This window comes from Ceratotherium simum, chromosome 29 (assembly GCF_057802395.1).
Source record: "Ceratotherium simum simum isolate JZ-2026a chromosome 29, ASM5780239v1, whole genome shotgun sequence".
Taxonomy (NCBI): Eukaryota; Metazoa; Chordata; class Mammalia; order Perissodactyla; family Rhinocerotidae; genus Ceratotherium; species Ceratotherium simum.
In genome coordinates, this window is record NC_141928.1 from 37,657,650 (window position 1) to 37,682,701 (window position 25,052).

Sequence of the window (25,052 nt, forward strand, 5' to 3'; positions counted from 1 at the left end):
AATCTGGTATAAGTATTTACAAAATGGATGTGTTCCAAGTTCATACATGACAATTGATGAGCAGTTAGCTGTATTCCAGGATGTTGTCCATTTCAGGTATATTTAGCTTGAAAAACAGGAATATATGAAATAAAAATTTGGGTTTGCCATTTTAAATTCTTATTAAGATTTCTAATAAAATTTTTTTTCATTATCTCTTTATTTCTCAGTAAATTATTTGTGAAATGACTTAAGTTGTTAAACGGGTCCATTGGACGCAGAGGATTCGTGATGATGACTGTTTTTCCTAGTATAATGCACGAGGCATATAATGAGCAGACACTGCCCTAATACCGGAGATATGCAGGTGACTAAAACTTGGCCTTTTAGAGAGATGAGGTGCTAGTGGCTGGCATGGTAGTAAGTAGACTTTTCAGGCCAAGGAAATGAAACCACTAGACTAGTATTAAATACAGGAAAATTAAAGAGCTGTATAAGAATGAAAATAATGTACTACTATGTAGTCATAAATGGAATATTAACTTGAGAAGGGGGATGAGGGAGAAGAAATTCAGATAGGATTTTATAAGAAAACTAAATCCTCTTTTACTTTATTAGGAATTTAGATGTTAATGTTTAAAAATAGATAAATCCATAAATAGCAGAATGAACATTATTTAGAAGTATGCAGATAAATACCAAAAGAAATAGCTGAAGAGTTGAAAGTGGTTGCCTCTGGGAAGTGGGAGCTGGAGTAGGGAGGAGAGAACTGCTATTTTTTTCTGATAACGTTTTTTCGTCTTATAAGAGTTTTTAAAACCATGTGCATGTATTACCTTGATAAAAATTAATAATAAAATATTAAATTATGAATTTAAAGAGAAAATCTGGCTGGTGTTTATCAAGTGAAGTTGAAAGCACAGGGGACACCACAGCAATCCTAGAGCTGAGGTGATGAGCAAATGGTAATGACTGGAAGGAAACCAAAGCATTGGCTTGGAAAGACATTTGAAAGGAATAGACTGTGCATTTGTAAGACCTGGCCTGTTTCGATAATGGGGGTGAAGCATTGGGTTAAGATGACAATAAACCCGCATTTTGAGCCATTAATAACAGCAGAGAAGAAAGTGTTTGAGCCAGTTTCAAGTGGGATTGTCAAGACAAGTTTTGCTTTGGATGTGTTATGTTTGTCATGAAGATAATATAAATATTTGTCATATATCCTGTAAGCAATTGTAAATGTAAGCCTGGACATATTTGGTCATAAGGTCTAGAGAGAGATGTGAAGAAAATTGACCCCCCCAAAATAAGAAAAATGAATTGTTTCGGAGTGATTTGTTCCACCATGGAAAGAGTGAACAGAGAACCAGACATTGAAGAAGATACATGGGCTCACACACAAAGTTACTGATAGGTAAAGAAAAAGAAAAGGATTCAGGAAGGAGACAAGGAAGTGTTAAATAGAAGAAGGATGACTGAAAGAATATAGCTTCCAGATTGGTATTATATTTTTACCAGCAGGTAGATACCAAATTTATATAGCCTTTAAATCTTCTCTAGAAACCTACAATATCTATTTTAAAGTAGCCTCTTGATTAAATTTAAATGTGTTTTATATATGCTTGTCACTTTACAAATATTTCAAGTGTCCATATGGTATATTTTTCTTTTTACCTTTTGCAGGGTAGGGTGCAAGTGGGGAAGAGGCACTGTAGTAGATATCTTTAAAAGAAGAAAAAACAACTCCCATAATCCCACCATATTGATTGTTTCTGTTGATAATTTTTCCCTTTCTGTTTTTATTACTTAGTATAATTTGAGTCTTTTATTTCTAAATAAATATTACTTAGCCAGATGGTTCATGGACTAAATCCTTGGGATGGCGGGAATGGAAGATGAGCGAGAACTGTGTGTGTGTGTTTATGTGTCTTTGTGTTCGTCCATCTCTTTGGGGATACACAAAAGCCTTTATATGACTGATAACTTTGCAAGAGCTCAATAAAACCCTATGCTAAGCACCTGTATTTATTTCCTCTTTCTTCTTCCTCCTCTACCTCTAAAAAAAGAAAAGCTAAATCCCCATTTATCATTTACACACATTTAAAAATATAAATTGTTTCTGGTAAATTTAATATGATTTAAAATAAGATGAACAATTTGATGCCTAACTTGCAAATTCTTCTGTTAAAATTTGTTTTATTTAAACTATTGCCAGTTATATAGTGCAAAATTTTAATGACTAATTACTAAAAATGGTTTTGTGACCAATGTTAAATGGAAAAGTATAAATAAGAGAAAACCAAGACAGAAATAAAGAGCAATTTGAGAAGAATGCAAGTGAATAAAATGGTTCAGCCCTCAGGAGATTTGCATGTGGCATTGTGCGTATTTCAAAAGTTTCCGTTGCAATAACAGATGCTGCTGATGAAGTTGGGAATAGTAACTTCATTTGTGGCTGGTTTGGTTGCTTATTAGAAATGAGAAGATCTCAGGGGGAAATCTAGTCAAGTGAAGTTAGGCTCAGGAAAGGATATGACATAAATATCTGGCAGCTTTATCTTTGTGATCTTTAATCCATAAACACTGGCTGGGTACAGGCATGATTATCTATAAATGCCCAATTATCTTATATTTCATGTGTATCCTGTGTCTGCCAACTGATTTTATTCAATAACAGTGATTTTTTTAAAGTTCTTTTTTAGTTCCTAGAGTTGTCGACTACAGAAATTCCAATCTTAGCCATAGAGTATTATCTTATTGAACCTTTTACATATACATTGACAATCCGTGAAATTATCTATTGGTTTATCTACCCCAGTTCAGAACAGTGTTTACTCACACAGTGTGCATATGAATGTTTGCTTTTTTTTTCCTTTTCTCTTTTTCTTTTTAATTTTTTTTCTAATGTAATTCAAAGTATGCAAGATGTTCTATTGATAACTGGATAGATAGATAAAACAGATGTGGTCTCAGTCCATAGAGAACATATGATATAGTGAGGGAAATAAAGTATTTATTAATACAGCTCTTAGTACAAAGTTTAGAAGAGCTCAATACTAACAGACACAAATTAGGTGCTTTTAGACTATGAGTGAGGGAGAAAATACTTCTACCAGAGCGAAATCAAAAGAGGAAATGTCAGGCCGGCCCCGTGGCTTAGCGGTTGGGTGCGCGCGCTCCGCTGCTGGCGGCCCAGGTTCGGATCCCGGGCGCACACCGACGCACCGCTTCTCTGGCCAAGCTGAGGCCGCGTCCCACGTATAGCAACTAGAAGGATGTGCAGCTATGACATACAACTATCTACTGGGGCTTTGGGGGAAAAAATAAATAAAATTAAAAAATAATAAAAGAGGAAATATTTAAGTAATTCATTCAGTAAACATGAGTACCTGTGAAAACTAAGCAGTCGTGCTTTGGTGTTTGGAAGATACAAAGATGGAAATGACATGGTTGAAGTCTGGGATGTTACAAAGTTGAGAGTGATCGTCTCTGTGTTTGAAGAGTTATCAGGGAAGAGGTTATCCTTCAGTGGAGGAGGTAAAACATGATTAGGGACTGGAAGACCAAGTCCCAGTTCCAAGTGGATGAAGTTGGGGGTGGCATGTTCCAGGGAATACGTGCATAGGCATAGTTGCAGAAAACAACAGGACAAATTGGGGAAATTATTAGGCATAGCTGAAGCATTGGGGTCAGGATGATGAAGCCAGAGAAATAAGTAAGGGCCTAATCATGGAAGGCATTGTGTGGCATACAAAGGAGTTTTACATTTATCCATTCAGGGCAGAATGTATTCATATTTCCATTTAAAAACATTATTTCATTTGCAATATGTACAGATATTGAGTCATTACATTGTACACCTGCCATTATTTCAATAATCTAGATGAGAAATTAAGTGTCTGTGGACAAACACAGTAGCATTGAAGCTATTGTGGATAGAGAATTTACAGGATTTGGTGAGTAATTATATGAAAAACGAGAGGGAAGAGTTGAGGTTTTTGATTTGGAAAATAGACTATGTACAAGTTATTGAGAGAGAAGATACAAGGAGGAGAAGTAGGGTGGGTTGTTTGTTTTTAAGAGAAACACAAGGAATGAGAAAAAATGAAGAATTCATTTTTAGAGATTATGAGTTCAGGTTACCTATAAGATGTCTGATCCAGATGTCCCAGAGATCAGGAGCTCAAGAAGATATCTGGCCTAGAGATACAGATTTGTTGTTCCCTCCATGGACGTGTATGACATAACCTGGAACAAAGAATGTAAGATGAGGGGAAGGAGAGCAAAGAAGGGAGTGTACCAAGTAACCAATGAAGGAAGAGGAAACTGCGAAGGGAGGCAAGAACCAGGAAAGTATGTTCTTGTTGTATCAGCCAAGAGAATTGTAAATGCTCACAGAGGTCAAGTGAGAAAAGTAGTGAATATTACCCATATGCATCGGCTATAAGGAGCTGAGCGTTAAAGGATAGTCAGGATTTGTAATCATGGAAATTGGAGTGGGTTAAGTGGAAAATTGGGCAAAGAGGGAAACAGTGTTGGAGGTCAAGGGAATAAAATAAGCAAAAGTACAGGGCTAGGGAAGCACTGGGAGTGTTAAATTACAAACAGTAGGACCTTTTAGTTTGAAAAAAGTAGGTGTGTAAAAAGGGAGTGTGGGCAATAAACTTAGAAATGTAGTATTACTAATTTCTCTTTTATGCTGTAACTGCCTAATTATTTAACCTCAAGTTATTCACCACCTTCTCCACTTTTATGTTCTTTATGCTTTCTTGTCCATTTCACTGTGTTTTAAAGTAGTGGAAGAATGCCATCTCATGAGTCAGAGTCTTGGCGTACACTGCAAGTGAGAGAATAGATACTGAGAAGCCCCAAACTCTTGGTTCCTTAAGAATTGCAGGTATAGGGCCGGCCCCGTGGCTTAGCGGTTAAGTGCGCGCGCTCCGCTGCTGGCAGCCCGGGTTCGGATCCTGGGCACGCACCGACGCACCACTTCTCCGGCCATGCTGAGGCCGTGTCCCACATACAGCAACTAGAAGGATGTGCAGCTATGACATACAACTATCTACTGGGGCTTTGGGGGCGGGAAAAAAAAAACCCTGTCAAAAAAAAAAAAAAGAATTGCAGGTATATACCAACCGTTGTCTCTTTTTTGTCTGTGAGCTGTCTGTAGACTCACAGATAGATTTGGGGAGAAAACAGTTGCTGAAGGACTTATATACTTAGAATTATAAGAAAGACGATTTGGGTGATACAGTCATCATCATAAGTTAATTTCTTATTGGTAGAATTCAGTGTTTCTTGTTAAGTGTAACCCATTTTCCCAAGTAATAGTGGACTTTTCTTCCTTTTTTAAAATGTGATGTTACAAATCATCCCTCTATTTTTTAAAAATGAGATTATCATGGTTATTTACTTAATAGTACAGTAATACTGTTTAGATTCTTTAGCCCAAAGATAGCACATACTAACTGGTAAGTTCCTTGAGGGCAAGCACCATGTCTTAGTCATCTTTCTCTCTCCTGCATTGTCTTTTACATGAGAGATATTCAGTAAATATTTGTTGAAAATTAACTTGACATTACATTAAATGAAAACATTGAACACTTTGAGGAACGTTGCATTTACATTCTTAAATAATTAGTAGTGGGAAAATAAGTTTTTATATTTGATTTGCTGAATATTAAATTCAAGTCCATTGTATGCTGAGAAAACCATAAATACATACCTTTTCACTGAAATGTAATGAGATTTACAATTTTAGATGTTAGAAATTAGGATATTTAGAAAATGTAAGGCATCTATGGCTTCCTTATAAGAAGAAGCTATAGGACGTTAGGCTCAGGAAAAGATTCTTCTTAGTCCCTGGTCCCTGCATTGCAAATAACCAACTGGACGTGCTGAACTGAGTCCTTCTGTAATCTTTGGTGATTTCTGGAAAAACATTTTACTAACTTCTACTTTCTGTCAAATTATCCCAAAAGGTAGAGAGAACCAGCTCTATAATTGCCTGTGGCTGTTTTCTTAGCAAAGGAATAGTCTTCAACTATTCCCTCCCACCTGAATGTAGGCAGACTAAGTGTAACCAAAGCAGAGCCTGAACTGGCTTTGCTCCTAAGAAATGTAGCCTGAACTCTTTCTCAGATCCTTTGAAAACTGAATGCAGTTTTTATGGGTAAATAGCTACATTTCACAGAAAGCACCAGTTGCCATTTTTGGTAGAAAGCACACACATAAAAAAGTGAACATTTGTGTAACCAGAATATACAGGGTTGTTCTAAGGATAAAATGTATATTTGAAACAATGTATAGACTCTGAATCACCATATAAGTATGAAAGATGTTTATCTTTATTCCCATGCAGTAATAGAGAGAGAGGGAGAAAGAGTATATGTGTGTGTGTAGTAAAGATAGTAGAATAAGTTCCAGAAATAGGAGAAAATGTGTAAAACGTGTAGGGTTATGGGTGCACTTTTCTTTTGGGTTAACTTTTTTGTTTTGAAGGTAATTTCAGTGGAGATGAAATATTCTGGTCATTGCATAGTGTTAACAGAGCACCTTGTAATCCTGGTGTACTATCTCTGCCTTCAGCATTACTACTCTGGTAGAAAAAGTCCTGCTGTACTATTCCTTGGAGAGCTCACACTGTAGGAAGTCAAGACTTTTAAAGTTAAACTGAAAGAGGATGTGGAAAATTTCTTAGTTGGAAAAATAGACTTAATATTAATGAAGTCTTCATGTGTGTTTCATGTAAAAAGCTTCTTATAAGTAATAATATTTTAATTCTCAATATTCTTTTTATATAAAAAGGTCTGTGAAAACTCTTAGTAAAGGAATTACCACACCTTTTGTTCCAGTCATAGTGCATTGTTTGCTGTATCCTTTTACCTCTTCCATCATGTGCCTTTCCTTTATACTAATGTCCTCCTTCATCCCTACCTATTAAAATCCTATACAAGACTTCTGGTTCCAGCCATATTGGTTTAACTGGTACGAGACTTGCCCTCCTGACAGGAGATGGTGAAATTAGCAGAAGAGGACTTTAAAATAGCTATTATCAATATACAGAAATTTAAAGGGAAAGATGACTATAGTAAGAAGAGAAATGGAAGATATAAAAAAGAACCAGATGAAATTCTTAGAACTGAAATATACAATATTTGAGATAAAAAATTTACTGGTTGGGCTTAAATACAAATTAGATGAATCAAAGAAAAAGAATAAGAGACTATTATGGACAACTTCATGCCAATAATTTCAACAATTTAGAAGTAATAGACAAATTATTTGAAAGTCACGAATTGCCAAAACTGGCCCAAGAAGAAATAGAAAATGCGAATAGCTCCATATCTACTAAAGAAATAGAATTACTATTTTCAAACCTTCCTACAAGTAAAATTCCTACCCCACAAACAAGGAAAACTCCAGCTAGATGACTTCACTGGTGAATTCTATCAGGTATTTAAGGAAGAAATAATACCAGTCTTGCAGAAACTTGTCCCAATATTTCCAAACTCTTATGAGGCCAATTTTACCCCAATATCAAAACCAGACAAAGACATTATAAGAAAAGAAAACTAGGGCCGGCCCCGTGGCTTGGTGGTTAAGTGAGCGCGCTCCACTGCTGGCGGCCCGGGTTCGGATCCCGGGCTCGCACCGACGCGCTGCTTCTCCGGCCATGCTGTGGCGGCGTCCCACATACAGCAACTAGAAGGATGTGCAGCTATGACACACAACTATCTACTGGGGCTTTGGGGGGAAAAAATAAATAAATAAAATCTTTAAAAAAAAAAAAAGAAAACTATAGGGGCTGGCGTGGTGGTGCATGCGGTTAAGTGCGTGTGCTCCGCTGCAGCAGCCTGGGGTTCGCCGGTTTGGATCCCGGGTGCACACCAACGCACTGCTTGGCAAGCTATACTCTGGTGGTGTCCCATATAAAGTGGAGGAAGATGGGCACGGATGTTAGCCCAGGGCCAGTCTTTGTCAGCAAAAAGAGGAGGATTGGCAGATGTTAGCACAGGGCTGATCTTCCTCACCAAAAAAAAAAAGAAGAAGAAAACTATAAATCAATATCCTTCATGAATACAGATGTAAAAATTCTTAATAAAATACTAGCAAATTGAATTCTGCAATATATTATAAAGAATAATACATCATAACTGAGTGGGGTTAATCCCAGAGTGCAAGGTTGGTTTAACATTTGAAAATGAATCACAGTAATTCACCATATTAACAGAAAGAGAGAGGAAAAACCGTGGGACCATCTCAGTTGATGCAGAAAAGGCATTTGATAAAATTAAACACCCATTCATATTAAAAACTCCAGAAACTAGGAATAAAAAGGAATTTCCTCAACCTGTTATGAAAAATCTACAGCAAACAGTATACTTAATGGTGAAAGACTGAATATATTTTTTTCCTAAGAGTGAGAACAAAGCAAAGATTATCTGCTGTCACCACCTATATTGAGTATCATACTGGAGGTTCTATATATTGCAATGAGGTATGAAAAAGAAATAAAAGGCATACAGACTGGAAAGGAGGTGGTAAAACTGTCTTTATTCATAGAGTGTATAGAAAGTTGGAAGGAATCTACAAAAAGCTTCTAGAACTAAGTGAATTTAGCAAATGTGCAGGATGCAAGGTGGGTAAACAAAAATTAATTGTATTTCTATAAACTTGTAACCAAAAATTGAAAAATTGAATTAAAAGAACACCATTTGCAATAACAGAAAGAAACATGAAATACTCAGTTTACTAAAGTTTAATATTAAGTTTAATGAAAAATGTGAAAGGCCTGTTCACTGAAACCTAAAAAATATTGCTGAGAAAAATCAAAGACCAAAATGAATGAAGAGATACACCATATTCGTGTATTGGAAGACTTGACATTGTTAAAATATCTTCCCAAACTGATTTATAGATGTCACACAATACCAATCAAAATTCCAGCAGGCTTTTTTATAGAAATTGGCATTCATTCTAAAATTTATACAGAAATCAAAAGGGTCTAGAATATCGAAAGCAATCTTGAAAAAGAACAAAAAAGTTGGCTTACTCTATGTGATTTCAAGATTTTTAAATAAAGCTTTAGTAATAAAGACTGTAATATAGTGTAATGATAGACATATATATAGCTCAATGTAACATAATAGAACTTACAGAAATTGACCCAGGTATATGGTCAATTGATTTTCAACAAAGTTGCTAAGGTAATTCAATGAAGAAAGGGTAATCTTTTCAACAAATGATGCTGGAACAGCTGGATATTCATATGGGGAAAAATGGGTAATAACATAAAAAGCTAAAACTGTAGAAGAAAACAGAACATGCTTGTAACCTTGCATAAGCAAATTTCTTTGGGCACAGAAAACATTAATTATAAAGGGAAGAGTTGTCAAATTTATTAAAATGGTTGCTCTTTTAATAACATTGGAAAAAGCAAGCCACACTGGAAGAAAATATTTGCAAATCACATCTAATACAAGACTTGTATCTAAAATATATAAAGAACTCTTAAAATTCAATAAAAATAAAACAGACAAGCTTCTTTCCCTCTCCGAAAAGACCCAATTTAAAAACAGGCCAAAAGTTTGAACACTTTTTGAAAGAAGATGTGTGAATGGCAAATAAATACATGAAAAGATGCTCAACATTATTAGTCATCAGAGTAATGCCCATTAAAATCCTTATGCAGGGGCCAGTCCAGTGGCGCAAGCAGTTAAGTGTGCGTGCTCTGCTGTGGTGGCCTGGGGTTTGCTGGTTCGGATCCTGGGTGCGCACCGACGCACCGCGCGGTAAGCCATGCTGTGGCGGCGTCCCGTATAAAGTGGAGGAAGATGGGCACGGATGTTAGCCCAGGGCCAGTCTTCCTCAGCAAAAATAAAAAAAGAGGAAGATTGGCAGATGTTAGCACAGGGCTGATCTTCCTCACAAAAAAAAATAAATAAAATCCTTATGCAATACTACTTCACACCTATTTTAAGGCTAAAATTTAAAAGACTGACAATTCCAAATATTGGTAAGATTGTGAAGCTCTGGAACTCTCATCCATTGCTGATGGGAATGTAAAATGGCACAACTGTTTTGGAAAAATTTGCCAGTTTCATATAAAGGTAAAGATATACTTACCATATCCAATAATTCTACTCTTAGGATTTTCCCAAAGAAAATGAAAACTTATGTCAATTAAAAAGAAAGACTTTCCCCAGAATGTTTACTACTGCTTTATTTATAATTGCCCCAAACTGGAAACTACCTAAATGTTCAGCCTAAATGAACAGCTGAACAAATTGTTATATCCATACAATGGAATACTGCTCAGCAAAAAGAAAGGAACAAACTACTAATACCCAGCAACAGGGATGAATCTCACAAATATTCGGAGTGAAAGAAGCCAGAAATAAAATGGTACATAATATACGATTCTATTTATATGAGGTCCTAGAACAGGCAAAACGAATCTGTTGTGACAGAAAGCAAATCAGTGGTTGCCTGGCTTGGGGGACTGACTGCAGATATACACAAGGTAACATTCTGGGATGATGGAAATGTTCTACATTTGATTTTTGTGGTGGTTACACAGGTGTGTACATTTGTCAAAATGCATCATATTGTATTTTTTACGTGGGTATATTTTATAATATGTAAATGACACCTCAGTAGAGTTTCCTTTACGTCACAGCCTTCTGTGACTTTTTTCCCCTTTCTCTCTTAAATTCAAACATTTATTCTTCCTCTAAATTTACCATAGCATTTTATTTTGTCTTCTCCTTTCATTTGTCTCCTTTTGTTTTACTAGGTTATAAACTCTTATTCATCTTTGTTTATCCTTGCTCATTGTAACCTTTCAATACATGTTTGTTAAACTGAGTTGATTTAATGCAAAGAGTCATCAGCTGTTGCTTTGATTACAATTCTGAAATCTGAAAAGAATCACAGTCCTAGATATTAGCAAGACAAGCCTATAAAACAGCTAAGAATTGATATTAGGCGTCTTTAGAGCAGTACTAAATTTACATTTTAGGGCAATTCCATTTTATATTCTATGGTATTGGGTGGTGAACACATGGAAGATGAATGCTCCTTGTCTTTAAGGCAAGACACCCTGTGCTGGTTGCAAAGGCCTGGAGGATTTAGATAATGTAGACTAAGTGACAATGTATTCAATTCCAGTGATGAATAAAAATTTGATAGAATCACAGAAACTTAGTGCTAGAAGGTACCATGGATACCATTTAAGCCAATCCATTATTATATAGCTCACTGCCACACAGCAAATAAGAGGTAGGGTTAAGACTGGAACCCAAGCAGCCACTATGGAAAACAGTATGGAGATTCCTCAAAAAATCAAGGATAGAACTACCATATGATCCAGCTATTCCACTGTTGGGTATTTATCCAAAGAACTTGAAAACACCAATTTGCAAAGGTACATGCACCCCTGTGTTCATTGCAGCCTTATTCACGATAGCCAAGACTTGGAAGCAACCTAAGTGCCCATCAAGGGACGAATGGATAAAGAAGCTGTGGTATATATACACAATGGAATACTACTCAGCCATAAGAAACGACGAAATCCAGCTATTTGTGACAACATGGATGGACATTGAGGGTATAATGCAAAGTGAAATAAGTCAGAGGGAGAAGGTCAAATACCGTATGATTTCCCTCATTAAGTAGTAGATAATAACAACAATAAACAAACACATAGGGACAGAGATTGGATTGGTGGTTACCAGAGGGGAAGGGGGGAGGGTGGAGGGTGAAAGGGATAATTCGGTACATGTGTGTGGTGATGGGTTGTAATTAGTATTTTGGTGGTGAACATGATGTAGTCCATGCAGAAATAGAAGTACAATGATGTACACCTGAAATTTTTGCAATGTTATAAAGCAATGTTACTGCAATAAAGAAACGAAAATGCCAAAAAAAAAAAAAAAAAAAGACTGGAACCCAGGTTTCTACCAAGTCCCATAACAGGAATTTAACAAAGTAGAGAACTGGCTGACTATTGAAGTTCTAATGAGTTGCCCTTAGACAAAGCTTCCATTAGGTTGGGATTTGGAATTAAGAAGCAAACACGATAGATAAAAGAGCAAGGGCAGGAGTTAGCTCTCATTGCCAGGGTTGAATCAAAACTGGAACCATGGATGGGGCCAAGAGTTGGCTTATTGTGTTCCTAGTAATGTCTTTGCTTCATTTACCACTTAAGAAATCTGATTTCATCTGTGATTGAAACTTATTTTGTGTACGTGATGAATTTTATACTGTGAGAATATACTGTAGTTTGTTGAGGGGGAGTTAGTACATAACCTAGAATATTGTTGAATTCCACAGGTTTGTTAAAACAATCTAAATAGAGTCAATCTACCTACCTCAAACCTTCCCTTTTTTCACAATTTTCCGTTCCTATGAAAATTTATTGGGGATTGGGTTTGGTAACAGTTGCTGTTTGGCATTTCATTGATTGGTTTTGGATTTCATTTTTTTAAGGATAATATTAGTTTTATAATTAAAGTGATTTTAAGTGGTCATTTTGAATTTTAATGATGAAGGACACTGAGATACAAAAGACAGCTTTAAAATTTACAGCAAATCATGCCTCTTAGATGGATCCTTTGAATGAAAGAATAATAGCGTGGATGGTGGTAATGAAGGAATAGAAGCTGCTGTTATTGAGTGTATTCTCTACTCTTGGTATATGGATGCAGTGTCCAAATTTTACAAAGGAAATAATCATCTCTGCTCTCCTCTGGAGTGGTCGTTTTGTAAAGCAGCCTCTTGGTTTTCTTAGTAAAAGTATTTTATTTTAAAATATATCTCTAGACACTTACTTCTGGTAGGCCTGGGAAAATGTAGATTACTTCATTTCTCTTCAAAATTCTTTTCTAAGAAAAGAGTCAAGCTCGAATTGAATTTTTTGAGATAGAGAAGAGGAGCAGATAGGAGGAAGGAGGAAATCTTAACTTTACTTTGCGGGGAGAAAAACATCTTTCAGTTCTTTGTTGACATCTTAGCTTCTGCATTAGTAATATGTCCCTTCCTCCTTGGCCGTGAGTGCACCAGAGGAATAGCAGCCATTTGCAGGTTTGTAAAGGGGCCGTGCAAAGAGAAGAAAACAGCTGATTAAAAAAACATAGGGTTTTTACAGTTTTATTTTTAGATCCATCAGTGGCCTCTGGATATTTGGCCTCTTTTTTGCTCTTTTATTTCACTATTTTTGATGTTATAAAATACAGTGCTAAATCCTGGCCCTAATTGTGAGATTGTATGTATTCAAAGTCCAATTTTTTTTAATGTTATAATGAAAGTTAACTACAAGGGGAAGCTAGTGGACAAAGTTAATACTGATATTAGGGGGAAATAGCTTTCCTCTACCAACTTAGGTCCAAATGGTGGGGGGCCTGTGCATTCGCTGACAATAGAGACATTACAAGGAGAAAAGACCAAGTGTGGGAACACTCAGTACTAAGTCACCAAATAGCAAAGGTAAAGGGTCGGATACCACTTGGACAGGGGATGGAAGGTTCTGGTAATGCTTGTTCACACAGTTTTCTTGGAATGTGCTGGTACCCAAGGTCAGTCACTTCCCTGACTGGAGGCCTCTGGGGGAGGCGGGGGAAGGTTGTGGCAGCTGACGCATAAACTCTGCTTTAGTCAGGTAAGTTCAGATGAGATTTCTTTCTGCGTCTACTGTGGGTTTTTGGTCCCTTCACTGATTTTTTTATATTTGTTTCTACTTTGATGGTTTTCAAAGCATTTTCCCGTATCTCATTGATTCTCAGTATTTTTTAGGTAGACAGGGCAAATACTGTTATTCTCATTTCATAAGTAAGGAAACTGAGGTTAAGAGAGGTTAAGTGTTTGTTCAGAGTCACACAAGTAATAATGGAGCTAAGCTAAGAGGTTAAGGTATTTACAGTTCTCACTATACCCTTGGGGTCCAATTTGAGAACCAACAAATTGAATAATCTCTTTTCAATCCGTGAGTGCTTTAAAAGGTGTCAAGATTGAGTAACATTTTATTTGTTTTGTAGGAGAAGATGGTGTAAACTGGTTCATCAGTGACAAAGACGTTGAGGTAAATCAAATTTTTTTTGAAGTTATGAATAACAGATTAATTTTTTTTATTTGTAGTTTTCTTTCACTTCATTATGATAACTTAATAAACTTTTTTAAAATAGCAGTGGTCCGAATATCTTGTTAGAAAAAGTTTGATTTTAGTATATGGGTGATTGAATTTTTCAGAAGCACGTTTCAGCCTTGATTTTTGTCAGTCAATTAATTGCCGTAATGATTAGTCCTCTTTCCCTTCTGTTTCTTCTCTGCCATGGTGAGTCCTCTCACCCCATATTGCCTGGTACCTCTGAAGATCAACACCGGAAATAACTGCTTCTTCGGTGTAAGGAAATGGTTAGTCTATATTTAGGATGTGGCAGGTGTTTGTCTTTGTCAATTATTAGCCTTAATTGTGGCAGATGGCTAGAAAAGAGAATAATTTCACAACTTGGTAGGAGAAAAGTTTTAAGAGATAATTACATTGTATCTATTTGGGGCCTAACTTGGCGAATTCAGCAGAATAACAAGTAAAAGGTGAAAGCTTTTTCAAAGATGGAATTCTACCAAACAAAAGCGTGGTTGGTATTTACATGTTCCTCTTTATATTCCATATGGTATGCTTCGCTGATATTCTCTTGCAAGATACTAGATTTTGGCTAGAATATGGGACAGCTAGAATTGGGTCGCAGTAGGCAGACTGGATCTTAAAAGGACTCTAGTAGAAGGAAATTATCTCATTCTCTCTCAGAAATTATAATCCAGTTTGTGGGTAGTAATCCTGGGCTGTTCAAAAGAAGAAATGTATTCAGTAGCTATGTGGTTTTATAACTTTATAAAAGACAAAAAGCATAAAAAACACCATCCCCAAACAAAAAATTTAAGCAGAGTTCTCATTCAGAAAAATATAGTGTACATTCAGATATAGAAATCAGCAGTATCTTTGACTCTGAATGCCACTGGAATGTCTAAATGATACATGTCAGTACCCTTTGCAGACTTGAACTGTAAGTAGAGAAAGATAGAAAAGAAAAGGAACCATGTGGGGCTGGCCCTGTGGCATAGTGGTTAAGTGCGTGCGCTCCGCTTCAGCGGCCCGGGGTTCGGATCCTGGGCGCGCACCGATGCACCGCTTGTCAAGCCAAGCTGTGGCAGTGTCCCATATAAAGTGGAGGAAGATGGGCTCAGATGTTAGCTCAGGGCCAGTCTTCCTCACAAAATAAATAAATAAATAAAGCCATAAAAAAAAAAAGAAAGGAACCATGTGGAGAGGTGTAAAAGAATGGGGGGCAGGGGAGTCAAAAAGTAGAGTTATCTTCATGGCACCTTCTTTTAAGTTTTTCTCACTCCTTTTAAGAGAACACACAGTTTCCTGTTGCTGGGTTCTAAACTGAACAGACTCTGTTAATTCTCGTGCCTCATTGAGGTGTGATGTTTCTTTACTCACTGATAGTTGTCTTTTAAAAGAAGGGTAAACGGTTTGTATTAAGCAGAGTGAAATAATTTTTTTTTAATTCTTGATTTTTTTTTTCCCTTAGGCCCAGATAGGTAATAATAGATCATCTGGAAGATGGACCCACCGATACTATTCAGCCAACAAAAATGTTACCTGTAGAAATTGTGACAAATGTGGCCATTTGTCAAAAAACTGCCCCTTTCCACAAGTACGTGAAATGTGTAATGTTTCTTTCCACATTGTTAAAATCAAAATCTTAGGGTTGGAACCCTGAAACCTTAGAATTCAAATCTTATGTAACATATATGTTAAATTTCATGTAGGTCACAATTTTTTAGAGTAGGGGAAAGAACCATGAATTTAGAGTCAGAAAAAACCTGGAATCAATTTCGGCTTCCCACTGCTAGTTGTATGACCTTAGGCAAATCATTTTACCCTCTATGCCTCTGTTTTCTTGTCTATAAAAGGAGAAGATTGAATCAGATGATTCTTGAGACCCTTTTCACTTCTAAACCTTCTACTTTAGGAGACAGCTTATTTCATTGTGAGATAATTTTCATTGTTAGAAAATTATGATTTTGGGCATTTATAAATGTTTATTGATGTAAATTATGTTAAACATACAACAACCTTTGAAATAACGAGAACTAAAGCTCTTAGACATTTCCTGACACATAGTAAGGCCTTAACAAACATTCCTTCCATTACCTACTCCCTCCTTCAAATGACTGTCTTTCTGATATTTGAGACAGCTCTCGTGTTTCCTGTTTCTCTTTGCTTCTCCAGGCCAAGCAGCCTCTTTCTGTATCTGTTTCTCCTATGACTTAGGAAGATCCTCATCATCCTACTTTTTTTCTCAGACACATTCCCCTCTGTCAATGTTCCTACAAGACAAGGCATAGGAAATAGATGCCAGCTGATAATGTGTGCAGACTAAGCCTTTTTGGCAACCACAGGTACTGATAGCTTATGTTAAAGCTCTGATTTCAGACGTGTTTGATTTTACAATTATGCTCAAGATTTGACCTTCATTGGGGTCTCAAATTGGAAATAACTTTTTATGGAATTATACAGAAAAAGAAAAATTAATCTTCTACTATTTGAGACTGAAGTATTTTGCTAAAGAGATTTTCTGTTTGCCCCATAGAAGGTCCGCCCCTGCTGCCTCTGCTCCGAGAGAGGGCACCTCCAGTGTGCGTGTCCAGCCCGCTTCTGCTTGGACTGCTCGTTACCTGTGTCTTCCACTCACAGATGTCTGGAAAGACCTTCCTGGAGAAAGCGATGTGACCGATGTGACATGATAGGCCACTATGCTGATGTGAGTATCCTGCACATAACTAAGTTGTCAGGCTTTGGCGACAATGTGCCAGTTTGTAACTATCAGTCAGCCTACCTAAAAGAATGTTTAGTGTACTGTGTATAATGATAGTCATGTCCTTTTGGCCACTGATCTTATAAAGCAGTGCTCTAATATCTCAGGATAGGGATCCTACTGAATGGTTCATCAGGAGGCAGCATTAACAAATATTGTAAACCCATGCTAGCCCCTTTTCCTTAAAGTGCTTGCCAAGTAAAGGTTGAAATTAAAGAGGTTTGTAATAAATAACATGTAAAACTTATGTAACTATTCATGCATATTTAGATGAAAATATATACAGACTTAGCAGTTGTAGAGAAAGGTCTGTATGAAGCCTGGTTGGATGCTGCTCATTGATGGCTTTTGCTGGTATAATAGTCTAAGGCTAGAAAGACAAGCCACCAATACTTTAAATCTGCTTATCTTAGCTCTTGCTTTAGATGTAAAAAAACAAAAGTAGTTTAGAAGACATTTCAGTTGCTTGTAGCACAGTAAATCTGAGCACATTATTGTTTTGGACATTGTTTTGCATCATATTGTAAATTTCTGTGGGGTTTTAGTCACAATTTCAGAGACCAGAAGGGCTATAGAAGTAAGCATTTAAAAAAAAGTAAGAGTCTTCCCCTTTAATTTGTACTTCCCAAAGATGTAATACAAAGCACATTTTTAAAATTTTATTTATGTTAAAGTGTACCTATAACTTTTTGCTCAAAAAATTAACATGGCTTTCTGTTGAGATGAATTTCAGATTAAAACAAGCTAGAATATAAATGTTTGGTATATGTGTTTCTCATGTAAATAACAATTATTGATTAATTTTTAAGGAGTCTTTTTAAACAAATAAACCTAGAGTCACTGTCCTACAACTTGATTTTTTTCCACTTAATTCTTTGTGAATGTGTCTCCATATCAGCTCATAAAGATCTACCTTTCTAATGGCTAACTTTTATTCTGTTGTATGGATATATCAATTTGTCCAGTCAATTCTCTACTAATAGATTTAGATTTATATTGTTACTCATGTTTTTAAGCAAACAATGGTGCAGTAAACATCTTTATATATATCTGCATACATGTAAGAGTATTTTGGTAAGTCAAATTCTAAATAGAATTTGTAATTAAAGGATACATACATTTATGTCTAGATAAATATTGTCAAATTGCTCTTCTAAAAGATTGTCCCAGTGTATCCACCTGCTAGCAGTGTTTGAGTGTTCTCAATGCTGACTATAATTGATCTTTAAAAATTTTGGCCAATCAGATATGGAGAAAATGATATCTTATTGTTTTCATTTGTATTTCTTAGGCCACTGGTGACATTGAATATGATTCTTAAGACTAGAAATAGAGATAGAAATTGTCATTTCATTCCAAAGTAATTTAAACTGATTTTTCAGTATTTACTAAATCTTAGAAATGGTAAATCCTAAGTTGTCTTAGTTTTATACTACTATTGTTCTCTGCAGTAAGTTGTCAATTAAAACTTTCTAAGCAAGATTTTCTAGTTTGGAAGTTATGTTTAGTAGCATATTTTTTTACTCCTTTGATCCAAAGAGCTCTTACAAAGATGGTCTTATTTGCCTGTGATAACAGAAGGGGCTCAGACACTATTATGAATAGTTTTTTTTAAAATAAGAAACTGTAGTGCAGAACAGTTAAGACTAATTTGTAAAAGGTTATATAATCAGCTGTGAATTAAATCTTTAGCCCATTCTGCTTAACTTCCTAATTTTGGCCTCTAATGTATGTTATACTCTTTATCTAAAATGGCCTTGAGGATTAATAACCCCAGTGAATGTAAGTTTTTATGATAGGGTTGGGCTATGGCTGACTTTAGAGAAGGCAGCGGTGTTTCCATTAAATCTACCAAGATCTATTGCTGGAGTTTTTTGGTGATTACATGGTGAAGGTTTTGGACACTAATTGATCTGTTTCCAGCCTGTTCAACTGCTATAGGATTCCCATGGAGCCCAATCAAACCTGGGCCCCACTGACTCCTTTGGAAGAGGCTTATAGTCCTTCCACCTTCCAGAAGCTCTTCATGAAGATTCACTTGGAAACAGTGTCGTTCTGGCCCCAGCTTATTGGAACTATTCAGCCAGTCCCATACATGCTTTAAATCTGTCTTGAGACCTGGGCCTCCACAGAAAGTATTGTTTTCCCTGCAATCCTCTCAAATACTTGCTGCTCATTCTTTCTTGACCCACATACCTCTGAATTTGATTGATTGGGATCAACTTCTTTCTCACTTGCTGTGACAGCTTCTAAATCATTACTCCTCCCTCTTTGTGTAGATATCTTTGGCTTATTAAAGGCTCACACCCTCTGACCATACTGTTCTCTACACTTCTTTGTTATTTTTATCTTCCCACCTACTGGACTTTCTGCTTATTCACAGAGGATTTCTGAAGCCCTGGGTGGCTATAGATGCCCTAACCTCTTATGAATTAAGGAGATCAGGAAACTTCTATTTTTGCTTTATATATCACTAGAGCCATACCACAATCTCTGTGATGCCAGACTATCAGTTGTATTTGCAAAGAGAATTTGTAATGAAAACTGATGAGTCGTATTCATATTCTTGCTTTAATGAAAGACTCTTTCCTGAACTCTGCTTGGAAAGTGCCTCATTTGTTAACTACTGTGTAAAAGTATTTGGTTGAAATTCCAGAGTTTTACAATGTAAAGATTAGAAAGATGGCTCAAGGCCTACGAAAGTCAGTCTGCGTCATTGGTGTCTTCCAAAGGAAGAGAATCTGGAGTGTGGAAGGAATCCTAATTTTGAATCTGCCACAAATTCTCTCCTCTTGCCAAGAATTTTTAAATATACAGAGAATTTTAAAGTGTGTGCACATTTATTTTGCACACATAGTTCCATTCTGTGAGATATATCTGACATTTCCAAGATAATAATAGCTATAGTTCATTGAGTCCTTACAGTGTTTTAAGCCCTGTGCTAAGTGCATTCCCTACCAGGGGAGGGAGTGCTTTGTTCATTGCTTACCCTCAGCACATAGTAGGTGCCCAGTAGATGTTTGTGATTGCCTCAGAGTCATTTATGTAATCCTCACAACCACCACATGAGATAGATACAGTTCGTTACTCCCATTTTACAAAGGAGAAAACTGAGACATTGTAAGGTTAAGCTTTGCCCAAGGTCTCAAAGTTAAAATGACACTATACTTCATGAATGTACATGGAGAAGGCTCCCTTACTGCCATTCTAGGAGCTGTCAGTTTAACTCCTACTCAGAGGATCTCTCAAGTTTCTGTCTTAAACCTGAAGATATTATAGATATAATAAGCAAATTTGATAACAAACTCATGATATTTAAAATATCGATATATCATAAAACAGATGAAGAAAAGTATTTTCCAAATAAAAATAAATGATAGTTTGGGGCCGGCCCGGTGGCACAGTGGTTAGGTTTGTGCGCTCTACTTTGGTGGTCCCGGGTTCCGGGGTGCGGATCCCAGGTGCAGGCCTACACCGCTCATCAAGCCATGCTGTGGCGGTGACCCACTACAAAATGGAGGAAGATTGCCACAGCTCAGGGCCAATGTTCCTCACCAAAAAAAAAAAAAAAAAAAAAAGATAGTTTAAATTGTGAGCTCTTTCAACAGGATCAGCAAAGCAGCATAGAATGTTGGTTTGCAGCCACAGAACCAAGTCTGTGATACCATAGAACTAGGGTGCTCACAAGAGACCATCCCAGTCTCAGCAGTCTTTATTAATTCTTGAGATTATCACCCTTTTCCACTAAAGCATAATGACTGAGTTAGTCAGCATCAGAATTAATTGAAACCCAAATCTCCTAAATTTTCTCCCTTTCTTCAGCAGTTTTTTCTCAAATTGCCTGCTCAGTCCTCTACCCCAGCCATGCTAAATAACTCCTTTAATTTAACCATCATGCGTAAGAATAAAATGCTATCCTCTTGTGGGGAGCTTAGCCCTTGAGTCACTCCTTTAAGTCAGATTTTTAAATATAGTGGGAAAAAATAATTCATAGGGCATATTTCACTTGATTCCTTTCTTTAAATACTTGATGCTATTAAAAAATGTTCTCTTAAATATCAACTGTATACTAAAATATTTTTAGCAACTCAAAAATTTATTTTAAAAAGGAGAACTCTGTATAGGCTTTTGCAAAGACATTAGTGCTTAGTGAATGTTTCTTCAATAAATATATACATAAAATTGAAAACTGATATCTTTTAGTTTAATTTTAGTGATCTTTTTTTAAAGTTTAGTTTAATCTTGGGGATTTCCAGCAGGAAATGTAAAGTACCTAGTACAAATGTCTTCTAGTTATCATTTCATACTTGTTATATATAGAATGAACAGTTACTGGAATATTGTTTTTGTCCAGATACTTATTTAAGAAAAGGACATTTATTTTATCTTTAGTCTACTCCAAAGAGCATAGAATAGTGTTGATATGCCTTCCACCTTTTATCCTTTCCACAGTCTTATTGAGATATTACTGGCCAGAAATAAGACTGGCTAACACACAATTATTAAGCTGAATAACTGACCCAAGATTTGAATTAAAGACTTCCTTGACTCAAATATTTTGTTTTGTGTAATAATGATTAGATCTACTTTTGTTCAAAAGAATCTCCACTGTTCCACCACCCACTTTCTACATTTGTTTATCAAAAATTTGCTGGTTGCCTACCATATGCTAGACAATATTCCAAGTACTAAAGAAATAAAGATGAATAAGACATGATCCCTGCCTTTGAAGAGCTCAGAGTAGAATAAGAAAGGCAGACGTGTAAAAGAATAATGTAAAAAGAAAAAGTGATGTGTTGGAGGTACGTCAGGCTGGTGAGAATTAAATGAGAAAGTACTGTATCAGAAGACTAAGTTTGGTCTCTTGCAAATAGTAGATACCTGGAAAGTGTAGAAATTGACATCGACCCTAGGAGGGAACCAAGTAACTGTGCCTGGAATAACATGTTACTTGTCTTTGGAAATATCGGCTACAGGGTGATGCATAGGAACTCCGGTCCAGGCTAAGTGAGTTTTCCTGTAATCATAGGGACTTGAAGCATATAGGAGTCAGTATTTTCTGAGCACTTCTTTGCTTGGCTACCTGCTCTTACATTTGAAGACAGGGCAGACTGAGGAGGGAAATCTCTAGCCATTCCAGAACTGTTTCTCCTTTCTGACTCTGTATCTCTTCCACTCATGGAAAGCCACTTTTCTGTTGTATCACAATTTAATATGTTGTTTTAACCCTGGAATGAATGATTCACAGCATAATCCAGAATCTGACCACGTCTCATCATTTCTGCCACTAATACCCTGGCAAAAACCATGAGCGTCTACTGCCTGGATTATTCTAGTAGCTTCCTAAACAGTTTTCCTGCTTCCTTGCTCCTTTATAGCCTGTTTTCAGTAGGTGGCGAGAGTAATCCTTTTCAAACATAACCCAGATTACATCAGTCCTATATTCAAATCTTCAACTATGACTGCACATCTTTCAGAGTTAAAGCTAGAATCCTTACAATCACCAACAAGGCCGTATGAGATCTAGCTTCTTGACCACATCTCCATAGTAATCCTGGTGCTTGCTCCACCAGGGCTCCTTGCTGTTCCTTGAAAGACCAGACATGCTCGTGCGTCTACCTGCTGTTCCCTTTGCTGAGAATGCTCTTCCCCCAGGTATCCACAGTGATTCACTCACTCATCTTTATGTCTCTGCTCAAATGTCCCCTTCTTAGAGAGGGCTTCCCTGACCACCCTAATTAAAATAAATTTCCACACCTCCAGCATTCCCGGCCCTTCTTCCCTGCTTTGTCTCTCTCCATAACACTTATATTTTACATTCTATATATTTTTCAGTCTCCCCTGATTAGAATGTAAACCCCATGTCTGTTTTCAGACACATTCACTAGTATTGTCTCCAGCTTCTGGAACAATGCCTCACCCATATAAGAGCTCAGTAGGATTACTGAATAAGCAAATGATTGAATTAGGGACAGTAGACCCCACTTACCTACCCACCCTCCAGTCAAATGCTTCTGAAAGTTGTCAAATCCTGCACATCAATGTACAGGCTGGGACATTTCTCAACTTGACTCATTAAGAGGTAGACATCTCCCAGTAATATTTAAAATGACGTTTCGACAGACTTTTCAAAAGCTGTAATACCTAACTATGCATCAAATAAAATGAAATTTCTAAGGCAAAGGAAATTCTTTTCCATGTTTCCCTCCCGCTATCTTTAGTAACCAATTCTAGTTTTTTTTTAAACAAAATTTCCATTGCTTTCAAATGATTTTCTTCAGTATCTCCATTTTAAACTAGTACCGCAGGTATTGATACAGTCCTGTGTATTTGGGCTATCAACTGTCAGCTTTCATATGGAAAAGTCTCGTCTGTCACTTGATGATGGAATATACTGTACCATCTTCTTCAAGGGCTTGAAAGGACAAATTTGAGAAAAGAAAAAATAATACTAAATTTCTGAAAACCTTTTACAATTGAAATAATTATAGACAAACTGGTTTTCCTGCTGAACTTAGTTGTCAAGGCAAACCACTGGCTTACATTCAGATCTGCTTAAGAAATTGAAAATGCCTAAATAAGAGTAGATGAGTAAAAAGTAAGTGTAGTAAATGTGCTCCCCCCCAAAAAAAAAAACTTGAAAAAGTTTTTCCCTTTACAAGGTACCACAAAATAATTTAGATATATAAAAGCACAGTGCTGGGCCGGCCCCATGGCTTAGCGGTTAAGTGCGCGCACTCTGCTGCTGGCGGTCCGGGTTCAGATCCCGGGCGCGCACCGACGCACCGCTTCTCCAGACATGCTGAGGCCGTGTCCCACATACAGCAACTAGAAGGATGTGCAGCTATGACACACAACTATCTACTGGGGCTTTGGGGGAAAAAAATAAATAAATCAAAAAAAAAAAAAAAACGACATGCATTTTAAAAAAAAATAATAAAAGCACAGTGCTGAGGAAGGAAGGGAATAATTTTGAAGATAAAAGATCATTTCTGAGAAAACTAAAATATCAGAAGTCATTTACTATAATAGATTGATATATATGTCCAGATAAATAGTCGTCTGCTGACACCTGAACATTGCACCTGCTTTTGAGAATAAAGAGAAGAAAATCAGACTTAGGTTAGATATACTTTGTTGCTCTCACTTTTCACAACATATTAATGTTGTTTAAACATAATGTTGGAGCAAGGGGTCTTGGCTGTGATTGATTGATCTGCTTAGTAAAAAATAATTATTGAATAGGCTTATTTCCCTGAGAGAACAGAATTAACCAAAGAAAGTAAGCAGATTTCTGTGCTTAGAGGTCTCTTACCCTCTTGGTGGGTGTATGCAAAACTTATGATAATGTTAGTGACAATTCATGTGTGTTCATTGTTCAGGGAGTAAATCCCAGAATTAGTAATTAATAATTCATTGAACTGCTCCAGAACCATCTCATAAATGAATATCTGAAACTTTTCATGGCTAGAAATATGTGTAACCTCATGGAAATAACTTTAGCAGGTAAAAATGTCTACATTTTTAACTGAAGGTACGTAATTTAGTGCAAAGTTTGAGGGAGAAACCAGTCCTTACTTTGAAATTCTACTGAATGGTATCCTTTCTAGTCATCCCTGACTGACCTGATGAATTCCCCCAGTCTCTCCAACTCTCCCTATAGCTCATGCCTCATTGCCTAGTATTAGTCGCTTTCAGTAGACCTGGCAGATTGAGAGCAGGTTTGCTTATTCTTTATAGAAGCTATAAGAATAAGTTTGTAGAGGATGGAAATGGTTCTCTTTCTGCAGACCCCTAACTTCCACCAAAGAAGGGGAAAGATTATCCTCTTATAGTCTACCCACCAAAATTGACAGCTCTGAAAATGAAAGGATAAATAAACTTCAGTTTTTCTTTGAGAATTTGATGGGGTTGGGAATGGACTTACTCTTCAGTGCAGTCCCGTTGGGAAGACATGAGTCTGATGAATAGAGCAGCAGGCCACTGGGAATTTTGTTAAATTTCAAACTCATTATACCCCTCACTTCTTTTTTTAATCCAAGTATAAAAGCCCGTGTAGACTTGAACTTGACTATTAGATCCAATAATAAGGACAAATTCTGTGACATAGTTATCTAAGCTATGAATTTGAGGAGTGAAATTAAGGAAGTCAGATCCTCATTAACACCTGGAAGGCTAAAAGTTTTATTT

At 36.6% G+C, this 25,052-nt stretch overlaps 1 protein-coding gene across 6 annotated transcripts in view; it reads left to right on the forward strand.

Moving 5' to 3' along the window:
• ZCCHC7 (zinc finger CCHC-type containing 7) overlaps positions 1-25,052 on the forward strand; it is a 244,601-nt gene that overhangs the window by 176,971 nt on the left and 42,578 nt on the right. For all 6 annotated transcript variants that reach the window (XM_014782004.2, XM_004423227.3, XM_087419462.1 and 3 more), the window contains 3 exons: positions 14,016-14,059; positions 15,573-15,698; positions 16,638-16,808. In XM_014782004.2, coding sequence (XP_014637490.1) covers positions 14,016-14,059; positions 15,573-15,698; positions 16,638-16,808 — 341 coding nt within the window. The remainder of the gene's footprint in view (positions 1-14,015; positions 14,060-15,572; positions 15,699-16,637; positions 16,809-25,052) is intronic.